This window comes from Ictidomys tridecemlineatus, chromosome 12 (genome assembly GCF_052094955.1).
Source record: "Ictidomys tridecemlineatus isolate mIctTri1 chromosome 12, mIctTri1.hap1, whole genome shotgun sequence".
In the NCBI taxonomy this organism is placed as follows: domain Eukaryota; kingdom Metazoa; phylum Chordata; class Mammalia; order Rodentia; family Sciuridae; genus Ictidomys; species Ictidomys tridecemlineatus.
Window position 1 is genome coordinate 113,206,443 of NC_135488.1, and position 18,786 is coordinate 113,225,228.

Below are 18,786 nucleotides of genomic sequence, written 5' to 3' on the forward strand. Positions count from 1 at the left end.
ATCAATAATTGCTTCTTCAAATAAAAAGGAGTGAAGGGAGCACTGAATCCCAGGACGGTGGGTAACCAACATTCACCGACCGCCCGCGCCAGTCAGCTCAGGAGATGTGTGAATGTCATCAGGAATCAGATGACCTTCCTGAACGCTCCGAACCCGGGTACTGACATCGAGAATGGCGGAGAGATTGCGCTCTTCCCCGCCTCCTCCTTTCTCTCGCCCGCTCCTGGTCCCGGAATCCCCGCTCCACTTCTTCTTTTTCCCTCGCCATCCTCTTCGCGGATTCCGCACTCCGGGTTTCCCGGCTGCCGGCGCGCGGCGCGGACCAGTGCGTGGGAGCGCCCGGAGAGCGGCGGGCATGCGCAGACGGGGCGGCGCACTGCGCATGCGGGAAGATGGCGGGACCGGCGTCCTGACCGCGGCGGGTCACCCTCGTCCCCTCGCGGAGGCGGCGGCGGCGAGAGCTCACGGGCTCCTGGGGCCGCGGCGGGCGGGGCGGCCGAGCCAGGCGGCGCCCTCCAGGAGGCCGCGAGCCTGCTCCGTGCCCGGCACCGAGAAGCCGGCGCGTCGGGGGTACCGCTCGATCCTGCCGCAGAAGGCGGGAGAGCTCGCAGGCGCGAGGGGCGCGGGGCGCCCGCTCGGCAGCATGAGTCAGCAGCGACCGGCGAGGAGACTGCCGAGCCTTCTCGTGGACCCGGCGGAGGAGACGGTGCGCCGCCGCTGCCGCGACCCCATCAACGTGGAGAGCCTGCTGGTAAGCTGGGACGGCGACGCCTGGCCGGCCACGGCCTTCGGCCCTCGGCCGGGGCGCCGTCACGTGACGCGCGGCTTCCCGCCTGCTCCCTGCACCTGCGCGCGACGCCCGGGCTGCCGCGGGGAGACGGCGCCGCCTGGGTCGGCCCGGCCCGCGGGGCCCCGCTGCAGCCCGACGTCTGTTCTCTGCTCCCGCTCATTTTCCCACTGGCCGCAGCCATCCTGAACCTTGCCCGAGGCTCTCGTTCGCCACCCCGCGGTTTCCCTTCGCGTGCGCGATCTGTCCGTTTTGACGGAGGCATGACAGGAAGACTGAGTCGTGTGCTTGCTCTAGACCGATGCCCTGTGCTTCGCGGTTGTCGGAGCCCCCTGATGAATCCATCCTTTCCCGTTTCTTTCCCTATTTTCGACTAATTGGCTGGATTCTCCCCAGAATTGGCAATAACTAAACATTTACCAAAGTCATGGTGTGCAATCCCCGTGCCAAGTAAGGGGTGAGCATCATCTCAGTTCCGCACAAGAGCCCTAAGAGGCGGTTACTGCTGTTTACAGTTGTCGGAACAGACTTGAGGATGTTAGATGACTTGCCTGTGTCTAGACAGTAAGTGGAGAAAACTTTCTGAACCTCAGCATGCCTGACTCGAGATAATAAATCTTTGACGACTTAAACTACGCCCTAAATCCATCTCCCTGCCTCCTCCCATTTACAGTATCGCTTCCCCTTCTCAGACTTCTGGAAAAAGTTGTTTGTGTCCACTTGTTCACCTCTCATTGCCACCATCCCACTTCTGGGGAATTCTGCCCTAAGCAGAAGTCAGGCTGGCCTAAGCAGGTTCTCCAGCAGCAGTTCAGTTCTGGTGGCTCATTTTCACTCCTGGCTTTCTGTAGTTTGACCTGATTGGCCACTCACTCTTGCTGGAAACTCCTTTGATATCACATGCTGTGTGCTCCACCTGCTTATCTGATCTCTTGTCCTGTCCACCTCCCCCCCTTCGTGTCCTGTTGCTGTTGTTCAGGATTACTTTTCTACATACCCCTCACTTTCTTCATGTGGGAGATCATTCATTACTCTTGTGATGTCTGATACCATCTGTATTTGTAGTCTTAATCTTTGAAAATTTGGTAAAAGCTCTAAATTCTCACTCTGGGTAAACCACTTAACTTCATGTAGAAGATACACACATCCCTTGAAGTCTTATTCACTCTAGTCGTTTCAGTCACATCATAACAACTCTCAAATCTGTAAACCCAGCTCAAAGCTTTCCTGCTGTCTTCTAGGCATTCCTATTTAAACTTCTACGTCCTAAACGGAATTCATTTATCTTCTTGCCAAAGCAAGCTGCAACTTCCATGACCTATTTTAATAAATGGTGTCACCCCACCACATTGCCCAAGCTAGTATTCTAGGTATCATCTTTGCCTTTTTCCTTATCCAAACTGACCCCCCAGTCGAACTAATTAATCATCAGTACATGCCATCTCTGTCATTGTCCATCTTTCAGACTATTGCAGTGTCTTCCTGACCAGCCATTTTCCTGCTTCCAGTCTTGCCCTCACTTTCCATGTGTGCTCCACGTATAACTAATGATTTTTTTAAAAAGTCTGTTTCTGATCTTGGCTTTTGGCTAAAGGACTCTGTTGTGGTTCCCTAGTGCTCTCAGGATAGAGTAGAAACTTCTTAACAAGCTCACCCTTACCTTTTCTTAACTGTTTATAGTTGCTAAGTTTTCCATATTCTTCTGCTCCCCTGGTCATCACATTTGTTTTCTTCTGGTCTGGGTCGAACTGCCTACATACGTGTAGGCCATACAGCCTATTCTGCCTTTCAAAACAAAACTTTTTTAAACACGCATTTTCCTGTGTGTGTAAAAAGTGCTATGGTGTTTCAGGTATAGATTTATAGGTTACTTGTCTGAAGAATCTTCCCTGAACTCAGGACGGATAGACACTCATTTGTGTTCTCATAGCACTCTGTGCTTATTTGCTCCAGCCTTTGCTGAGTGTAGTGACTGTTTTTTTTATTGTTGTACATTGTTTGGTACCTGTGTAAAAAGATTCTGCAGACAGTTCTGAATAAAGTAGGTACTTTAAAGCTGTTCAAAAATGAGTTGTGTATCTTGTTGAGTGTTTGTTGCCTAGATAAGCAGCTTGAAAATTGTCTGGAATTTTGAGCAGAGAGAAACTAGTATTGATTAGAGATGAAGTTATCTTGCATTATTGAAAAATAAGGAAAATCTGAATGGGTGAGGAGAATACTGTCACCTCAGAGAAAGGTATATTTCCAAAGAGCTCTTGTATATTGCTCACCAAACAGGGAGTTGGTACAGAGAGGCATCTTTACAGAAATTTTTGATCAAGTTGGAGGCAGTGCTTTGAATGTTAGTCCCTAAAATTTACCTTTTTTTTTTTTTCTCTCCCACCTTTAAAGATATTTATAAGGTCACTTCAAACTGCAGCCACAAATAATAGGGACAAGCATGGCATGCTCTCCTTTGAGGTCTCAAATTTGAAAGTGTAGATCCGTACGTGGGGGATTTGAAGCAGTAGTGAAATAATTTGGAACTTGTCAAAGTATGCCTATTTGCCTGTCAGGAGCTGTAGGTTCCTAGGGAAGTGTGTGCTGTTGAGGCTGTCCTTTGTGATGTCCAGTTTGAAGGCTTCTGCTTTCTCTGGATATGTTGCAACTAAGATACAGACAGGCCGTCTATAAAGGATATCTAGTTCCGGGGTGGACAGAGTTGGGATTCTGCCAAAACAAAGAGTGTTTTTATATTGGGGGGCGGGGAATGAATGAACATGCTTAGAACGTGTTTCCCTGCATTGTAACTAGTATGTAATGGAACTGCATTTACAGAATGTGGGGAAAGGAAAGCCTTTTTTCTTATGTTGTTATACCTAATTGAGGGTATTGTCCCTGTCCCAGCCTATGGATGAAGGGTAAAGAGCAGAAAAGATTCCCTTCTAGAATATGGGGAGAGCAGACAATAGGCAGTCTGTTTGGAAACCAGTGTATGCAGGGCTTGGCATACACTCTGCTTTAAGAACAGAACCTCTGCTGGGAATGGTGGCACAAGACTATAATCCCAGCGAGTCAGGAGGCTGAGGCAGGAGGATCAAAGCCAGCCTCAGCGACTTGGCAAGGCTCCAAGCAACTTAATGAGACTGTCTCAAAATTACAGAGGGACTGAGAATGTGGCTAAATGGGTAAGCACCCTTGGATTCAATCCCTGCTACCAAAAAAAAAAAAAAAAAAAAAACCAAAACCATAACCTATGCAACAAAGCACCTATGAGCGCATGTGTAGCAGTTTATGATGTTTGTTTACATGAGTTTCACATCATTGTGGTAAGGATGGGTTTTTTCATTCAAGAATCTTGTCCTAATAGCTAGCCCTTATCTCATACTCTGTGAAGAGAGGGGTTAAATGTAAAAACAGCATTGACAGTTTGTCATACTTGTCTGTTTTTTTACTATCCTTGGGCTGCTCCAGTGTTCTGCTGTTGTATGCTGTGTTTGCAAGTCACTGTCATTAGCGCTGCTGAAGAGAGGTTGGCAGACATAGTCCCTGCCCCCAGGACAGGCATTCCCAGCAGCAGTGATCATACCCCTGCAGGCCTAGTGCTCCTGTCAGATCTAAACTAGTTTTACAGAGGAACTCTTATCTAAACAGAATTCCTCTCTGTTAAGGTCACTTGTTCCCTGATGTTATTGTCTGTTGTAAATGATAAGGAAATCATCATGCCAAAGATTTGCAGCACTGATGTAAACAGCTTCTTAGCTGCTCACCTGTTTTAGTCAGTTTTTTTCATCACTGTGACCAAAAGATAGACAAGAGTGATTGGAAAAGGAATAATTTGTTTTGGGTTCGAGGTCTCAGTCCATAGACGCCCAACTTCATTGCTCTGGGCTGAAGGTGAGGCAGAGAACATGATGGTTGAAGAGTGTGGTAGAGGCTAAGAAGTGGCTAAGAACATCACCCCAGGAAGCAGGGAGAGCTCTGCTCAACAAGTACAAAACAAACTCCATAGGCACACCTTCAGAGACCCACACCCTACCTGCCTATAGTTACCACCCAGTTAATCCCTATCTGGGGATTAAGGCACTATTAGGTTACATCTCAACCCAATCATTCACCTCTAAACCTTCTTGCATTGTCTCACACAAGAGCTTTGGGGAATTACCTCATATCTAAACCATCACATTACCTGACCTCATTCCTCCCCAACCCCAGTCCTTTTGCCATATTTCTATCCTACTTGTATCATGTTTTTAAACTGTGAATTTGATTATATCACAGTCTTGTTCATAAATCTTTGGTGATTCTCCACTGCATGTGACATGAGTCCAGGCTCCTTAGCATGATCTTTATATGGTGCTTGTCAGCTTCAAAACCAAGTCACTTTCACATGGTCACACAGGTGGGTTCTTAAAAAGCGCTATGCAGTTTGTATTCTCACATCTTTATTTAATTTCCTGTACTAGGAATCCTATTTTTTTCCCCTCCCATAGTTTATTATTGAGACAAAATCTGGCTTACCCATCAAAATTCAGTGGCAGGCCACTTTCCCTGTGAACTCATCTTTGACTTCTCTGACTGGCTGCATTCACGATACTCCTGTTGATTCTCCCCTTAGAGCACCTGTGGGAATCACTACCTTAGTTGTGCTTTATAGAACAATTTTTTCACTAAGACAAGAACTGATGATAGCCTGTCTGGAAACACAACATCTTGATAATGCTTTCTAAGACAAGGCCGTTGTGGGTTTCTATTCACATGGTTTTATTGTAAGATTTTATTTTATTTGGGAGGGGGCAGTTTCTAAATGTGTTGCAGATGTATATGCAAACTTTGATAATCTCTAAGCAACTGGCAAATGGTGAGAGCCTTGATAAGGTGCTACTAATTTCCTACTTGTTTCAGGAATTGAAAAGAAAATTTTATTTCTGTGAAACCAAGGTTCCTAGTGTGCATTTTTTTCCATTATTAGAAGTGCTGCCACTCTTAGGTTAATTATAATGGTAATGCATGGCTGACTCTTCAGAGTTTGTGAGCAAATTTTTTTGGGACCATCCACTTAAATAGCAGGGGGTGAGCATTTGTGGTTGAGACTATCTTCTACCTCTGCTGAGCTTTCCAGAGTTGCCGACAGTCTTAATGATCATTGTATTCTTTTTAATCCTTATACTTGCAGTCAATACATTAGCATGTATTCAGTAATAAATTCTTATGTACATATTTTCATCCTCTCCCTTCCTTTCTTTCCTACTTCCATAGGGAGCTCATGTAGTCTGAGAAACCTAAATCTGTGAACATTGTCAGACATGATTATAAGTAGAATAGCTATATTTTGGACATACTAGTTTTCTCACACCCAAATTAATTACCTCAAGGTGAGAGTGGGGAGGCTTTGTATTATACAGTAAAATGCTGTTTTTAAATTGCTAAATTAAATTTTTATATCTTCTTTTTTTCAGCCATCGAAAATAAGGATTAATTTAGAAGATAACGTACAATATGTGTCCATGAGAAGTAAGTTGATTCCTGAATAGATTTTACATTCTGTAGTTGAATTTAATATAGTAAAAATGATTTATTTTAAATGTACATGAGGCTGTGAGAACCAAAATAATAAACAAAATGTACTATTGGAACACTGAAATGTGATTTTGAATTTTTAGTAAAATGTCCTGAAAGTTGTGAACTGAATGATGTGCATAAAGGCCAGTTCATTTCCCATTGCTTTAGATATGTCATTTTAAAAGAACAGTCAAAAATAATACACATAACTCACAGGTGGGATCTGAACCCATCAGACTTATGGAGATGGTAGAATGGTGTTTACCCAGAGCTGAGGAAGGTATGAGGTTGATGGGAAGGAGACACCTTGATTGATGGTTCAGTTAGAGGAGAGCAATGGTTTCTAGTGTTCGCTTACACACAGGGTGACTATAGTTAATGTGTGTTTCAAAATGGCTGAAAGACAGAATTTAAAATGGTCTTATCACAAAGAAATGATAAATATTTGAGGTGATAGAGATGCTAATTAGCCTGATTTGAATGTTCAGCAGTTTGTGCATGTATCAAAGTATCACCTTGTATCTCATCAATAGATAAATAACTGTTTATTTAGATTTAAAATAAAATAAATTGAGTGTGGTGGCACCTACCCTTAATCCATCTACTCAGGAGGTTGAGGCAGAAAGATCGCAAGTTCAAAGCCACCCAGGGCAATTTTACTGAGACCCTGTCTCAAATAAAATTTAAAAACTGACTGGGGATATAGCTTAGTGGTAGAGTATTTGCTTAGTATGTCTGAGGCCCTGGGTTCAGTCACCAGGACTGCAGAAAATGAACTGAAAAATCTACATTTGAGGATATTTTCCTCAGATTCCTCAGTGAGGTATATTATTTATCTCCTAAAAAATTTAAGACATTTAGCAGTACACATGAAGACAGTCTCTTGCTTGGAATTCCATTGACTCCGGCTAAACCTCTGCATAGGTTTGTGGTATCAGGTGCCCTAGTTCCCTATTCTTTGGGACATCTTTGTGATAAATTGTCCCACCCCTGATTTCCTCTTAATTTGATCCCTAATGGGGTCTTAGAGCATAGATGCCTAAATATAAATCTTATAACTATATCCATCCTAATTTTCTTTAACCCCTGCTGCAGTATTCATGTCTCTGGGTTTAGTCAGCTTTACCTTTGAGGTGTTTTTCGTCTTTTTCATACCACTATCTTAAAATGCCATTTCACATTTATTGACCTCATACAACACCTGGTATTTATATTAAGCTCTTCGCATGAATTATCACAACACTTCAAAATACAGGTATCAACTATTATTTGTTTATTTTGGTACTGGGGATTGAGCCAGAGTCACTTTACTACTGAGCAACATTCCTTGCTCTTTATTTTCCATTTTGAGACTAAGTTGCTTAGAGTCTCCCTAAGTTGCTGAGGTTGACCTTGAATTTGTGATCCTCCTGCCTCAGCCTCAGTTGCTGGGATTATAGGCATGCACCACTGTGCCTGGCTATAGTCCATATTTTGTAAAGTGAAAAAATGGAGGTCCAGAAAGATTGCTGAAAGTCAAGATTCAGTTCCACACTTGTGGCTTAAGAGCCTAATTCAGCCTACCCCTTCCCTCTGCAACCAGTATGATTTTTCTAATGCAGAAATGGGATTATGATATCTTTCAGTCTGAGTTCTTCAGTGGTGCTGTATGGCCTGTAGAGAAACCCTAACTACTCACATATTTGATTTTATTTATTTGTATCACATCTATAGGACACCTGCTGTCTTTCAAAATGACAAGGTAGTAGAGAAAGGAGTTGATAAAAAGACAAGGTCTTCAAGTTGCCCCTTGCTTAAGGCTGCAGCCTCATCCCCAGTACCCTGCTGACCTCATCTATCCCTGGGGCTGCACTGCTTGCAAGTTCCATGACTGCTCCTTGTTTTCCAGTGCTGCTTTGTCCTTAGACCTGGTGTCTTCTCTGCCTCCCTCAACAGTAGGGACATCTCCTCATCTTTCTGTGCTGTTCCCAGCATGCTCCTATCAGGTGTCTCCATTTTCTACTCCAGTAAAGGTTGTATTTCATGTTCTCAAATGACTTTGCACACCTGTCTGAGCACTTAGCTCAGGGTTATAATAGACCTCCTTGTTAGACTCTGAGATGCCCTGAAGATCTTTTTATTCGCATTTATATCCCTGTGGCAACTTTCATGGTGTAGGTGTTGAGTTAGATTTGTTCTTTATTATGTGGTTAATATCCTAGGAATGTGCTTATCCTGGATTTATGAGACTCAATTTTTGTTAATAGTGTAATTAAATATATGGTTTTTAAAGTTAGAATTTCTCATTTATAATCTGATTTGTCATGAAATTGCTCCTTTTGTCTACTTTCAGTTTAAAAAACTGTTAAATTCCTGATTTATTCCTGTTTAATCTTAAGTCTAGGAATTGAGTGTCATAGGGAAAATGTTAATATTATAAAATATGTGCTTTTGTTCTTAGAACAACTACCAGTGATCTTGTAAAAATGGAACAAGACTCTGGAGTGGTTCTAAGAAAGAGTTCTGGTTGTGGGGAGGTTGGGTAGCTCTTTATTTTTTTAGTTTGAGACAGGATCTTGCTAAGTTGATGAGGCTAGCTTTGAACTTGTGATCCTCTTGCTTCTGCCTACAAAGCTGCTGGGATTATAGGCATGTGCTACTGCACCTGGCATGAGAACTTTTTTGTAGTATCAAATTAGAAAAGATAGATGATAATATTCAGGCACATGAAATAAAGCCCTGATATGCTACATAATGATACAGCCTACAAGCTGTAGAGCAGTTTAGTAGCACAAATCAAAATTCCTTAAAAATACTCTTAACTCAGCAGTTCTACATCTTGGAATTTGTCTACAGGAAAGAATTAAGGGTGCATACAATAATTTTTATAACAAAGTGGTCTGAGTTGCCAGTGTGAGGATCCCCTCAGCAGATACTTCATGTGGTCAAATATGCAGCTGTTAGGAATAGTGGATACACTTGTCAGAATGTGCACAGCATTAAAAGGGCATGTTATGCGATGGTGCCTTGCTGTTTCTGCTTGTAAAAACTATATCTACATATTGACATGCAAATATGTTGGGGTTTGTTGCATGAAGTCCACAAATTGTCACAGTAGATGAGTAAAATTAAAGAGATTTGTTTCCCTTCATGTGTTTATTAATATAGAATAATAAATATTTTTTAAGAGAGAATTTTTTAATATTTTTTAGTTTTCGGTGGACACACATCTCTGTTTTATTTTTATGTGGTGCTGAGGATCGAACCCAGCACCCCGCGCATGCCAGACGAGCACGTTACCGCTTGAACCACAATCCTAGCCCAGTAATGAATATTTTAAAAAACAAATGTACCTCTTTTCCTCAAAAATGTATCATAATTGTCCTAATAGAAAACTAGTTGGGACTTTCAAATACTTCATCAGACATGGTTATCCTATGGCATGAATAGAAACATCAAAACATAGTAATAATAAAAGCCAGGTCTTTGTCTTTGTTCTCTAAAGTATACTTAAAGACCAAAAGAGAAAATTAATGTTCAACATCAATTTTAATCCTGTTTCAGAAATGTTTGGACTTCTAAAAATAAATATATTCAAGGGAAACTGGTTGCATATCTCAAATACTCCTTTATGGAAACCAAAAGCCTTTGTTGAGAACTGGGATAGACTTATGAATTTTTTGTCCAACTCAAGAAATTGATTTCATAGAAATTAGCTATGATTTGGTCAGTGTGTATAAATTTCTATGTCTGCATTCTTTTTTTTTAAGTATTTATTTTTTAATTATAGTTGGACACAATACCTTTATTTATTTTTATGTGGTGCTGAGAATCGAACCCAGGGCGCACGCATGCTAGGCGAATGCTCTACCGCTGAGCCACAACCCTGGCCCCCTAAGGATCTACTTTCTGATCAGGAGGAAATGAATGTTTAAATGATTTGAGAAATGTTACTTGAAATTTTATGAATGTGTTTGTTTCCCAGAAGCTCTAAAAGTGAAGAGACCTCGTTTTGATGTATCACTAGTTTACTTAACTCGAAAATTTATGGATCTCGTCAGATCTGCCCCTGGGGGCATTCTCGACTTAAACAAGGTTGCAACAAAACTGGGAGTTCGAAAACGAAGGGTCTATGACATTACCAATGTCTTAGATGGAATTGACCTCGTTGAGAAAAAATCTAAGAACCATATTCGATGGATGTGAGTTGGTCAAAAATGTTTCGTTGCCTTTCCCCCCCCCCTTGTTAAGTAATGATCCCGTACTTGAACCAAGTGAGGTATTAGCAATGGTTGGTGATATAAACAAAGTAGCATGATTCTTGGTTTTCAAGATCATAAAATGGCTTATGTAGGTTTTTTTTTTCCTGCTGTTTTTAAGTATTTCCTTAGTTCTGCTGATGTCAGGGGGAAATATAATCTGTTAAGGTTGAAAACTGATTGTCACAAAGCAGTCTGATAGACACCTACAGGCTTCCCAGGAGTTGTCATTTAGTAGTGTGGGGGGAGGGGCAGGAATCAGATTCTTAGTCCCCCAGATAATTAGGATGCAAATCAACTGTGAATCAATATTCCATAACACATTGGCCTGAATGTAAAAAGAAAGAAAGAAAGAAATTGGAATTAATGTCGAAAAGACAATTGCTATAGACTAGACATGATTTAAAAAGATCCCATGGAGAGTCTGGCCTTGGGATTAAGGCATACATGAGGCATGTGTATGTGTATGCACATGTGCATAAGAAAAAAACCGTTAAACTAGGGCAGGTATTTTGGATCGAGATGAAAGGGTTCTAGCCTGTAAATTATAAATGCCTTCAGGCAAATGAAAAATGCAAAAACCATAAAATGACTCTTAAGTAATTAAATGTTAGAAGAGGTTATTTTTCAATAACAATACAGATTGAATTCCAATGTGAATGTGTTTGCTTCAGAGGTTCATGTCGGATTATATTCTGAAACACTGATTAGAATTAGATTTGAACAACTAGCAAGCAGAGGATAAAGGTGACAGCCTTTTCCCCTATTTTTGTTCCTTATCATGAAGATTAATGGGGGAGAAAGTGCATATCAAATGTTGTTCAGCTATACCATACTGTAGTAACCACTAGTAATAAAAGATCTCTTAAGAATAATGAATATATTCAGGTAGAACATGCACACTAGGAAAAATATAGACCCATAGAATTTTAGCAGAGAAACTATCATGTATCCGATACTCCTTGTTTTTCACATGTGCAATTGCAATTATATGTTATTAATGGTGACTTTTTTTCTTCTTCCCTTTTAAGAGGATCTGATCTTAACAATTTGGGAGCAGTACCCCAACAAAAGAAGCTGCAAGAGGAACTTTCAGACTTATCAGCAATGGAAGATGCTTTGGATGAGTTAATTAAGGATTGTGCTCAACAGTTATTTGAGTTAACAGATGATAAAGAAAATGAAAGATATCCTTTAAGTATATGTCTTTTTAAAATTTCTGCTTCCAGAAGAGATTAAGTGGTAGAGTCATTTGGGGGATTTAGGTGTTGAATTAGACTTCTAAAAGTTAATGCCAAGCAAAGCAGAGCACCCCTGTAACCCCAGCTACTTAGGAGGTTGAGGCATGAGGATCGTGAGTTTGAGACCAGCCTGGGCAACAGTTACTGAACATAGTGAGACTCATCTCCCAAAAAGAAAAAAAGTTTTAGTATAATTTGGTGCTATCACCTCAGTTTTACACAAGCAATAAATACATTTGTTGCTTTGGGCATCTTTGTATGGTGTTTCTTAGGTTAAATTCTGCATGGTATATACAGGGACAAATCCAGGTTGAAATTTCCACTTAAAATAACAAGTTCATTCTTATTTTTGTGGACTCTATACTACATAGTAAAATATTTGTTACTTTTCACAAAAATCTTGTTTTCCTTAATTTGTGAAGTAAAGTTTATTCTGGAACGAAAGGAATTTCCATTCCCATCCACACTAGCCTGCTACTGCTGGATATCTGCCCTCCTCTGAAGCTCAATATTGGGACTGAGGAGAGGCTTGGTTTTGGTGCTGACCTTCTCTGGGTCCCCTGGACCTTCATGCCTGTTCCCTTGGGGTGCCTTTTGTGGGGGTGTCAATGACTCTGACTTGCCCTATGCTTCCAGCTTGCTTAACACTTCCCTTGGCAGGCACAGCTTCTATTCCCATGGTACCGTTACTAGAAGGAAGACAAAGCATGCTCACATCACTGCAGCCAGCCACAAAGTACACAGGAAGGAAGGATGCTGGGGTAACCAAAAATATTTCTTAAGTAGTAAAAATTTTTACATTTTATAGATTATTTTTCTTTCATGTTAGGGGATTCTTCTCCAGATCCAGAATGTTTTTTCCCAAAGTTCCCTGAATGGGGAACGGGTGTGAATTTGAATATAGTAGTCTTCCCGTATTCATGGTCTTGCTTTCTGTGGTTTCAGTTACCTGCAGTCAACTGTGGTCCATATATGTTAAATGGAAAATTCCAGAAATAATTCATATGTTTTAAACTACTTTTATGACAGTGTATTGTTTTAATTATTTTATTATTATTAATCTACCTGTTATAAAAAAAAACTTCATCATAGGTATATATGTATAAAAAAAGTACAGTATATTTAGGGTACTGTACTGTCTGTGGTTTTAGGCACCCACTAGGGTCTCAGAATATATCCCCCTCCTATAAAGGAGAATCTCTGCACCTTTGTGAATTGTGTTTATGTTACAAACTCAGACTTAATTAATATTCTTCTCTAGAAGTTGTCATCGTGACATTTCCAAGTATGAAATAATTTTTTTCCTGCTTGCCTTAGATATTGGTTTGCATCTCATAAGAACTAAAGATGTTTTAACACTTTCTTTCTTTTATTACAAGAGCTAAATTATCTACCCAGTATACAGCACTCTGCTTAGAGACCCTTGACTGATTTTTACACTAGCGTATGTAACGTATCAAGATATTCATAGCATTCAAGCCTTCCACGAACAGATTGTTATTGCTGTTAAAGCTCCAGAAGAAACCAGATTGGATGTTCCAGCTCCCAAAGAAGTAGGTAGCCCTTCCTTTTACCAAATATTTAAGGAAAGAGGTGGGATAACTGCTAGGCCTGTGATTTATTATAGTCACAATAACTTACTGTGCATTATGTATAGTTAACTCTATATCCAGTACTATTCAAGGCACTTCAGACATTTTAACTTGTTTTGACTAACACACCTATAAAGTAGTTGTTGTGACTTAAAAATGAGCCAGAGCAGGGGCTGGGGTTGTGGCTCAGCGATAGAGCGCTCACCTAGCACGGGCAAGGTCCTGGGCTTGATCCTCAGCACCACATAAAAATAAATCAGTCTGAAGATAACCCAGTAAATGACAGAACTAGATTAAAATGCAAGAAGTTTGGCTTCAAAGTTCATTCTTAACTATGGTGCTATAATGCTGTTGGAGGAGCCACCAAGAATTGGCCTTAGTCTTGGTGTTCCAAAAGTGAGATTGGGTCACAGCCAAGGCTTCAGGGAATTAACTTACTAACAAAACTCATACAAGACTAATTATGAACAAACTAGAAAACTAAGTTATAAATTTAAAATCTCGGTATAAATAGAAATATCAGCCACCAGCTGCTTAGCTCATTCTTTCCCTTTCAGGAAAGTTTATACTGAAAGATAATTGTCATCAGAAGGCTGCTTGGTAAGGATGGAGTCAGAACCAAGGAAGATGGTCATTCTTGGAACAGACCATCAAGTCCAGACAGCCTGATAGACCGGTGCATGTGCACGTAGCAAATCCTCATCGTTGCCTTAGCAAGGAATATTCGCATTGTCCTCTTCTCCTTTTATCCCCAGCAGCACCCTGTCAAAGTGGGACCACATGTTACCTGACAGTGTATTCTAAATTCATTAGCAAGCAGCTTGATTTTGTTAGTCACAGCCAGATTATGACTTGTTGGTGAGGTTTTCTAGTTGTCTTATTTGGATTTAGATATATGCCAAGTATCTAGGTATATTCAGTATCAATTGTTTCACAGATGTTGAAACTTTTTTTTCTTAAATAAATAACCAGTAATCCTTTGCTATATCTTACCTTGGGGCATGATAATCCATTCTGCTAGAAGTGATGTAGTTGGATTTTTACCCAAGGTCTGAATTGCTTCAGACTATAATTGCTAAGCCTTTTAATCATACCCAAACTTTCTCTGAAGACCCGTGTAGAAGTCTGCTCGTAGGCCTTCTTGTGGGCCATGCTCAGTAGGTGAGAGCCTGCTGGTTTCAGTGTAGTCTTAAATCCACAAATATCTGGGGCGGGGTGGGGTGGGGTGGGGTTCTATGGAATTGGGTCTTATAAATAATTTTCTCAGGACACAGTCACCTGGCCATTTGTTTAGATATTGCTTCTAGATACTTTTACACTACAATGGCAAAGTTGAGTAGTTGTTAAGGAACAGTGTGGCCTACAAAGCCAGAATCATTTACTGTGTCTCACCCTCTGTAAGAGAAATTTGCTTGCCCCCAATTTAATGAGTGATTCCTCAGCTGGCTGCCAGTTCAGAGCAATATCTTGAGTTGTTCCATTGTTAAGAAATATCTACAGAGTTTAGAATACTACAGAGTTTACCACTCAAACCAGACCTAAACTAGCACTTCAGCACTGAGCACAGATGTTCTCTAGCCCACCTTTCTGGTACCCAGAAGCCACAGCAAGGTTGACATATGAGGTGTTAAGACCCTCTGAGATACTACATCTCCCCCAAATTTACTTGTCTGAGATCACAGCAGGTGGAACAGGTAGGGCAGCAATTTGCATTGTCCAGCCTGGCCTTCCCTAAGAAAGGGGAGAAAATGGACTTCATTCAGAGTCAGACCAACTCCCAGTTAAAAAGACAAGGAACCATAAGTAGAACTGCTCCTTACAACTTTAGCTTGATTCTCAATAGAAGAACCAGTTTCCTGATTTCTTGTGGGAAAAGTATTATAATAGTTCCTGCTAAGCCGGAAGCCAAAGGATATTGAAAAATCCTAGGTAATAATACTCCATTGTGTGCAATTCTTTGTGTGTTTGAGGTTTTAAATTGCCTGAGGTGTATTTTAACTTTTTTTTTCTTTTGGTTATTTCAACTGAAGGACAACCCTTCCTGCTATCTCAGTACCTCTTGATTGGCCTGGAAATCCAAATACACCCTTATCATAGGGGATCCTAGAGTATTCCATGGTTCTTAGTCATCAAAACACTGATTTTTGACTCTGAAGTTCAGCCTTATTAAAGGATCAACCCCTGGTGTAGAAAAAGATAGGCTCTTGAGAAACAAAGTATCCACTTGACAGCTCTACCATTACTGCATGATCAAGTAGCTATTGTAACTGAGTTTGCCAATGGTCTAATGAGACTACAGCTGAGAACATGATTTTTTTTAAAGATAGGGTAGAAGGAAAGCTACAAGAACTTGAGTTTTTTGGAAGGTTTGCAGTCTAGGACGTGAAAAACTGTGTTAATGGCTGCTCTTGTTCGTCTTGATGTTTTTGTGTGTTCTTTGCCAGGACTCTATCACTGTACACATAAGGAGCACCAGAGGACCCATTGATGTGTATTTATGTGAAGTGGAGCAAAACCATTCAAATGGCAAAACATCTGACAGGGTAGGAACCTCTTCATCTAAAAGCAAACATCCAGAACACCCTGAGAAAGGTAAGCATATCAATTTTGCAATTAAAGAAAGTAAAGATTTTATGTATATAATATGTGTATTATATATAGCTTGAGGATTATTTTTTATCTTCTATCCACAAAAACATGAGTTTAAAAATAATTGCAAGGTCATTGTTACTGTAGTTAAGAATATTCCTTCATAGTTAAGTTCCACATAGTTTTAATAGTAGTGGAAATAACATTATAGTCAGTCCATGGGGGCACCAGCTGGCTGTGGCCTCTGAGTAGGGAGGACTTTCTGCATTCTCTGACAGTGCTTCCTGCTATAGATATGAATTGTTGTTTACTCTTGAGGCTGAAAACATTAGTCTTCTGCTGTTGATGTGAGAGATTGGTGCTTGTGTACAGTTCTTCTTTTCTAGCAGTGGAATTGCAGGCTCTGTTGGCCACCCGCTTTTTAAGAAAGATAGCACTTAGAATTTCTCTTATCTGTTCTTTTTCAGGAGAAAATCTTCAGCAAGGTGAAGACGTGCTTGAAGTGAACAACTGATAGCATTTGAGAATTAATGGGTTGAAATTTTTTTACCTTTTCTTTTTGGAACATCCTGTGTGGATGAATTATGCATCAATTTGAATTTCAGAGCAATAAGTCATCCAGGAAGTGCTCTCATTCTCAGTCAGTAGCAGCATTAAGGCCACTAGTGTCTTCAAGTAGCTCCCTACTTAGATAACTGGGTAATTATGGTTTCTGCATTCAAAAAGAACTTTTTTTATAATTGTTCACTGCATTTCGTCAGTGAAATAGACATCTTGCCTCCTGAAATAACTTCTTCACAAAGAGTATCACGAAAACAGACGGTCAGGCCTGGCACAGACAGTTCTTCGTGGACTCTGCCTTCCTTAAAGGATTATGTTGTATATCACAAAAATAATTGCCTTACACTGGTTCACGTTTGCAGTTGAGTGTTGTACATTGGCCAGGTGTACGCACGGATCTAAATGTGGTGTTTTTGTATATATCTGTATAATGTTTAGATTACTTATGAAATATATCTAAATGACACTTTTTGCTCTTGTACAGCCAAAATAATGTATATATGAAAATTGACAGACAAATGCTCTAATTTCCTTGGAACCTATATAACTTATTAGAATCCTCTGGATGAGGGTTAGAGGAGAGTTTTTCCAAACTTCTACATGTAGAAGTCTCACAAATGTGCTATATGTTTAAGTTCATAATACTAATTGAAGTAATTTAATGTGGATCCCAGTGCTAAAATTGGAGTCGGATGCTTCTTGATGTTGAGCTGCCTACAGAGTTATTGTGTCCCAGCAGATTGGTGGCATGCCCCAAATCCTTGGGGGTTAGTACAGAAATGCCATCAGGCCTAATTCACTGAGACATGAATTCAATCATGGTGAAATTGGAAACTGTTAAGCTTTTTGCAAGAGATTTTGTAATATGTGTCTGTGTGCAGCCTTTCTCCTCAGTCAGAGGGGTTTTACTTACCATGAGTTGTATCCTCCCCTCTCTCCAGCTCTAGTCCCACCTTTCCAAGACCTAGCTATTTCTACCTCAGTGGGTAAGTCATTTACCACTCTGTGCCTCAGTTTACTCAGTAGTTTACCATTAGACTGTGACTCCTTGAGGGACTTTGTCATAATCATTATTATTTCCCAGCACCTTGCACCATGCCTGGCCCATGGGAAGTGCTCAGTGAATGTCTGACGGATTAGTGAGTGCATGATTGCAGAATGAGGTGGATGAAACCTGGCTTGTCTGTCGCACAGGATTCTGTGAGCATCTGAAGCCTCTTTTGCTTTCAAGGAAAAAATTGAAGCAACTTGAAATTAAGACTGTGTATAAAAAGATTTACAATAGGGATCCAAAATCAAAATATTACAAAATAGTGGATTCACATACTCTGAGCTCAGCAGCTTTGCCAGTCCTGACCTCTGCTGGACACCAGCTCCTCCCCCCACAGTCCCTGCTTTTTAATTTCTATATGCTTGGGGACTACTAGCCTTGAGGCATCTTCTCCCTCTGACTTAGACAAAAAGTTGTCTTTTGAAATCAGCCAAAGAAAAGCTACAGGGGGCACTGGTCACTGGACTAGTTGGTAGTATGGCTTGACAAGATAGGGAACACAGGAGGAATAGCAAGGGTGGGATAAAAATTTCAAAAAAGTTGTGAACATGGAAGTGAGAAATCAGGCAGGAGGTTGTATATGTGTAGGTCAGGTGCTCTTGGAAAGATATGAGCTCTGTGTAGTAGATTGGGCAGATACTAGTTGACATGTGATCTTGTAAATCTGAGAGTAGAAGAGGTCATCTAAGGAGAATGTAAAGAGGAGAGGCCCAGAAACAGCTGTGTTTAAGGGGAATACAGAAGGAAGAGCCTTTCCTGAGAAGAAATAACAGGGAAATAAAACTAAAGGAGATAGTGTCCCAAAACCAAGGAAGCATTGCCAAAGGTGAGCAGCAATTCCTGACTTGTGAAATGTGATGAATGTTCTGCCTTATACATTGTTCTGAGGGTAAAATGAAATCATGTCAGCAAAAGTCTTATGTAAATTGTAAATGTGTTACATAAATGAAGTAGCTCCGCCACTCCATCTTCAGGTGTTCAGTGTCTTCTTTTTAGAACTGACAAATGTCTGAGGGCTAATTTCGTAGCCCTTCTTCATCTACCACACCTTCCCTGCTGACTTTGATGGGTATGGCTAGTGACTTGAGCAGCCCTCCTCTTTTAAGAGCTCCGAAGGGGTCAGAAGTCCTGGCATCAGGAGGTGCACACACAGGCTCACTAGGGCTGGACATGAGGACCTAGAGCA

The 18,786-nt window shown here is 40.9% G+C and overlaps 1 protein-coding gene across 1 annotated transcript; it reads left to right on the plus strand.

Annotated features, from left to right (window-relative positions):
- The first annotated feature begins 353 nt into the window (after nucleotides 1-353).
- E2f6 (E2F transcription factor 6) lies at nucleotides 354-18,567 on the plus strand. Its single transcript, XM_005327368.5, has 7 exons — nucleotides 354-751; nucleotides 6,226-6,280; nucleotides 10,293-10,509; nucleotides 11,598-11,753; nucleotides 13,246-13,360; nucleotides 15,844-15,991; nucleotides 16,456-18,567. The coding sequence occupies exons 1-7, from the start codon at nucleotides 356-358 to the stop codon at nucleotides 16,500-16,502; spliced, it is 1,134 nt and encodes a 377-aa protein (XP_005327425.4). The 5' UTR covers nucleotides 354-355; the 3' UTR covers nucleotides 16,503-18,567.
- Nucleotides 18,568-18,786: the final 219 nt, after the last annotated feature.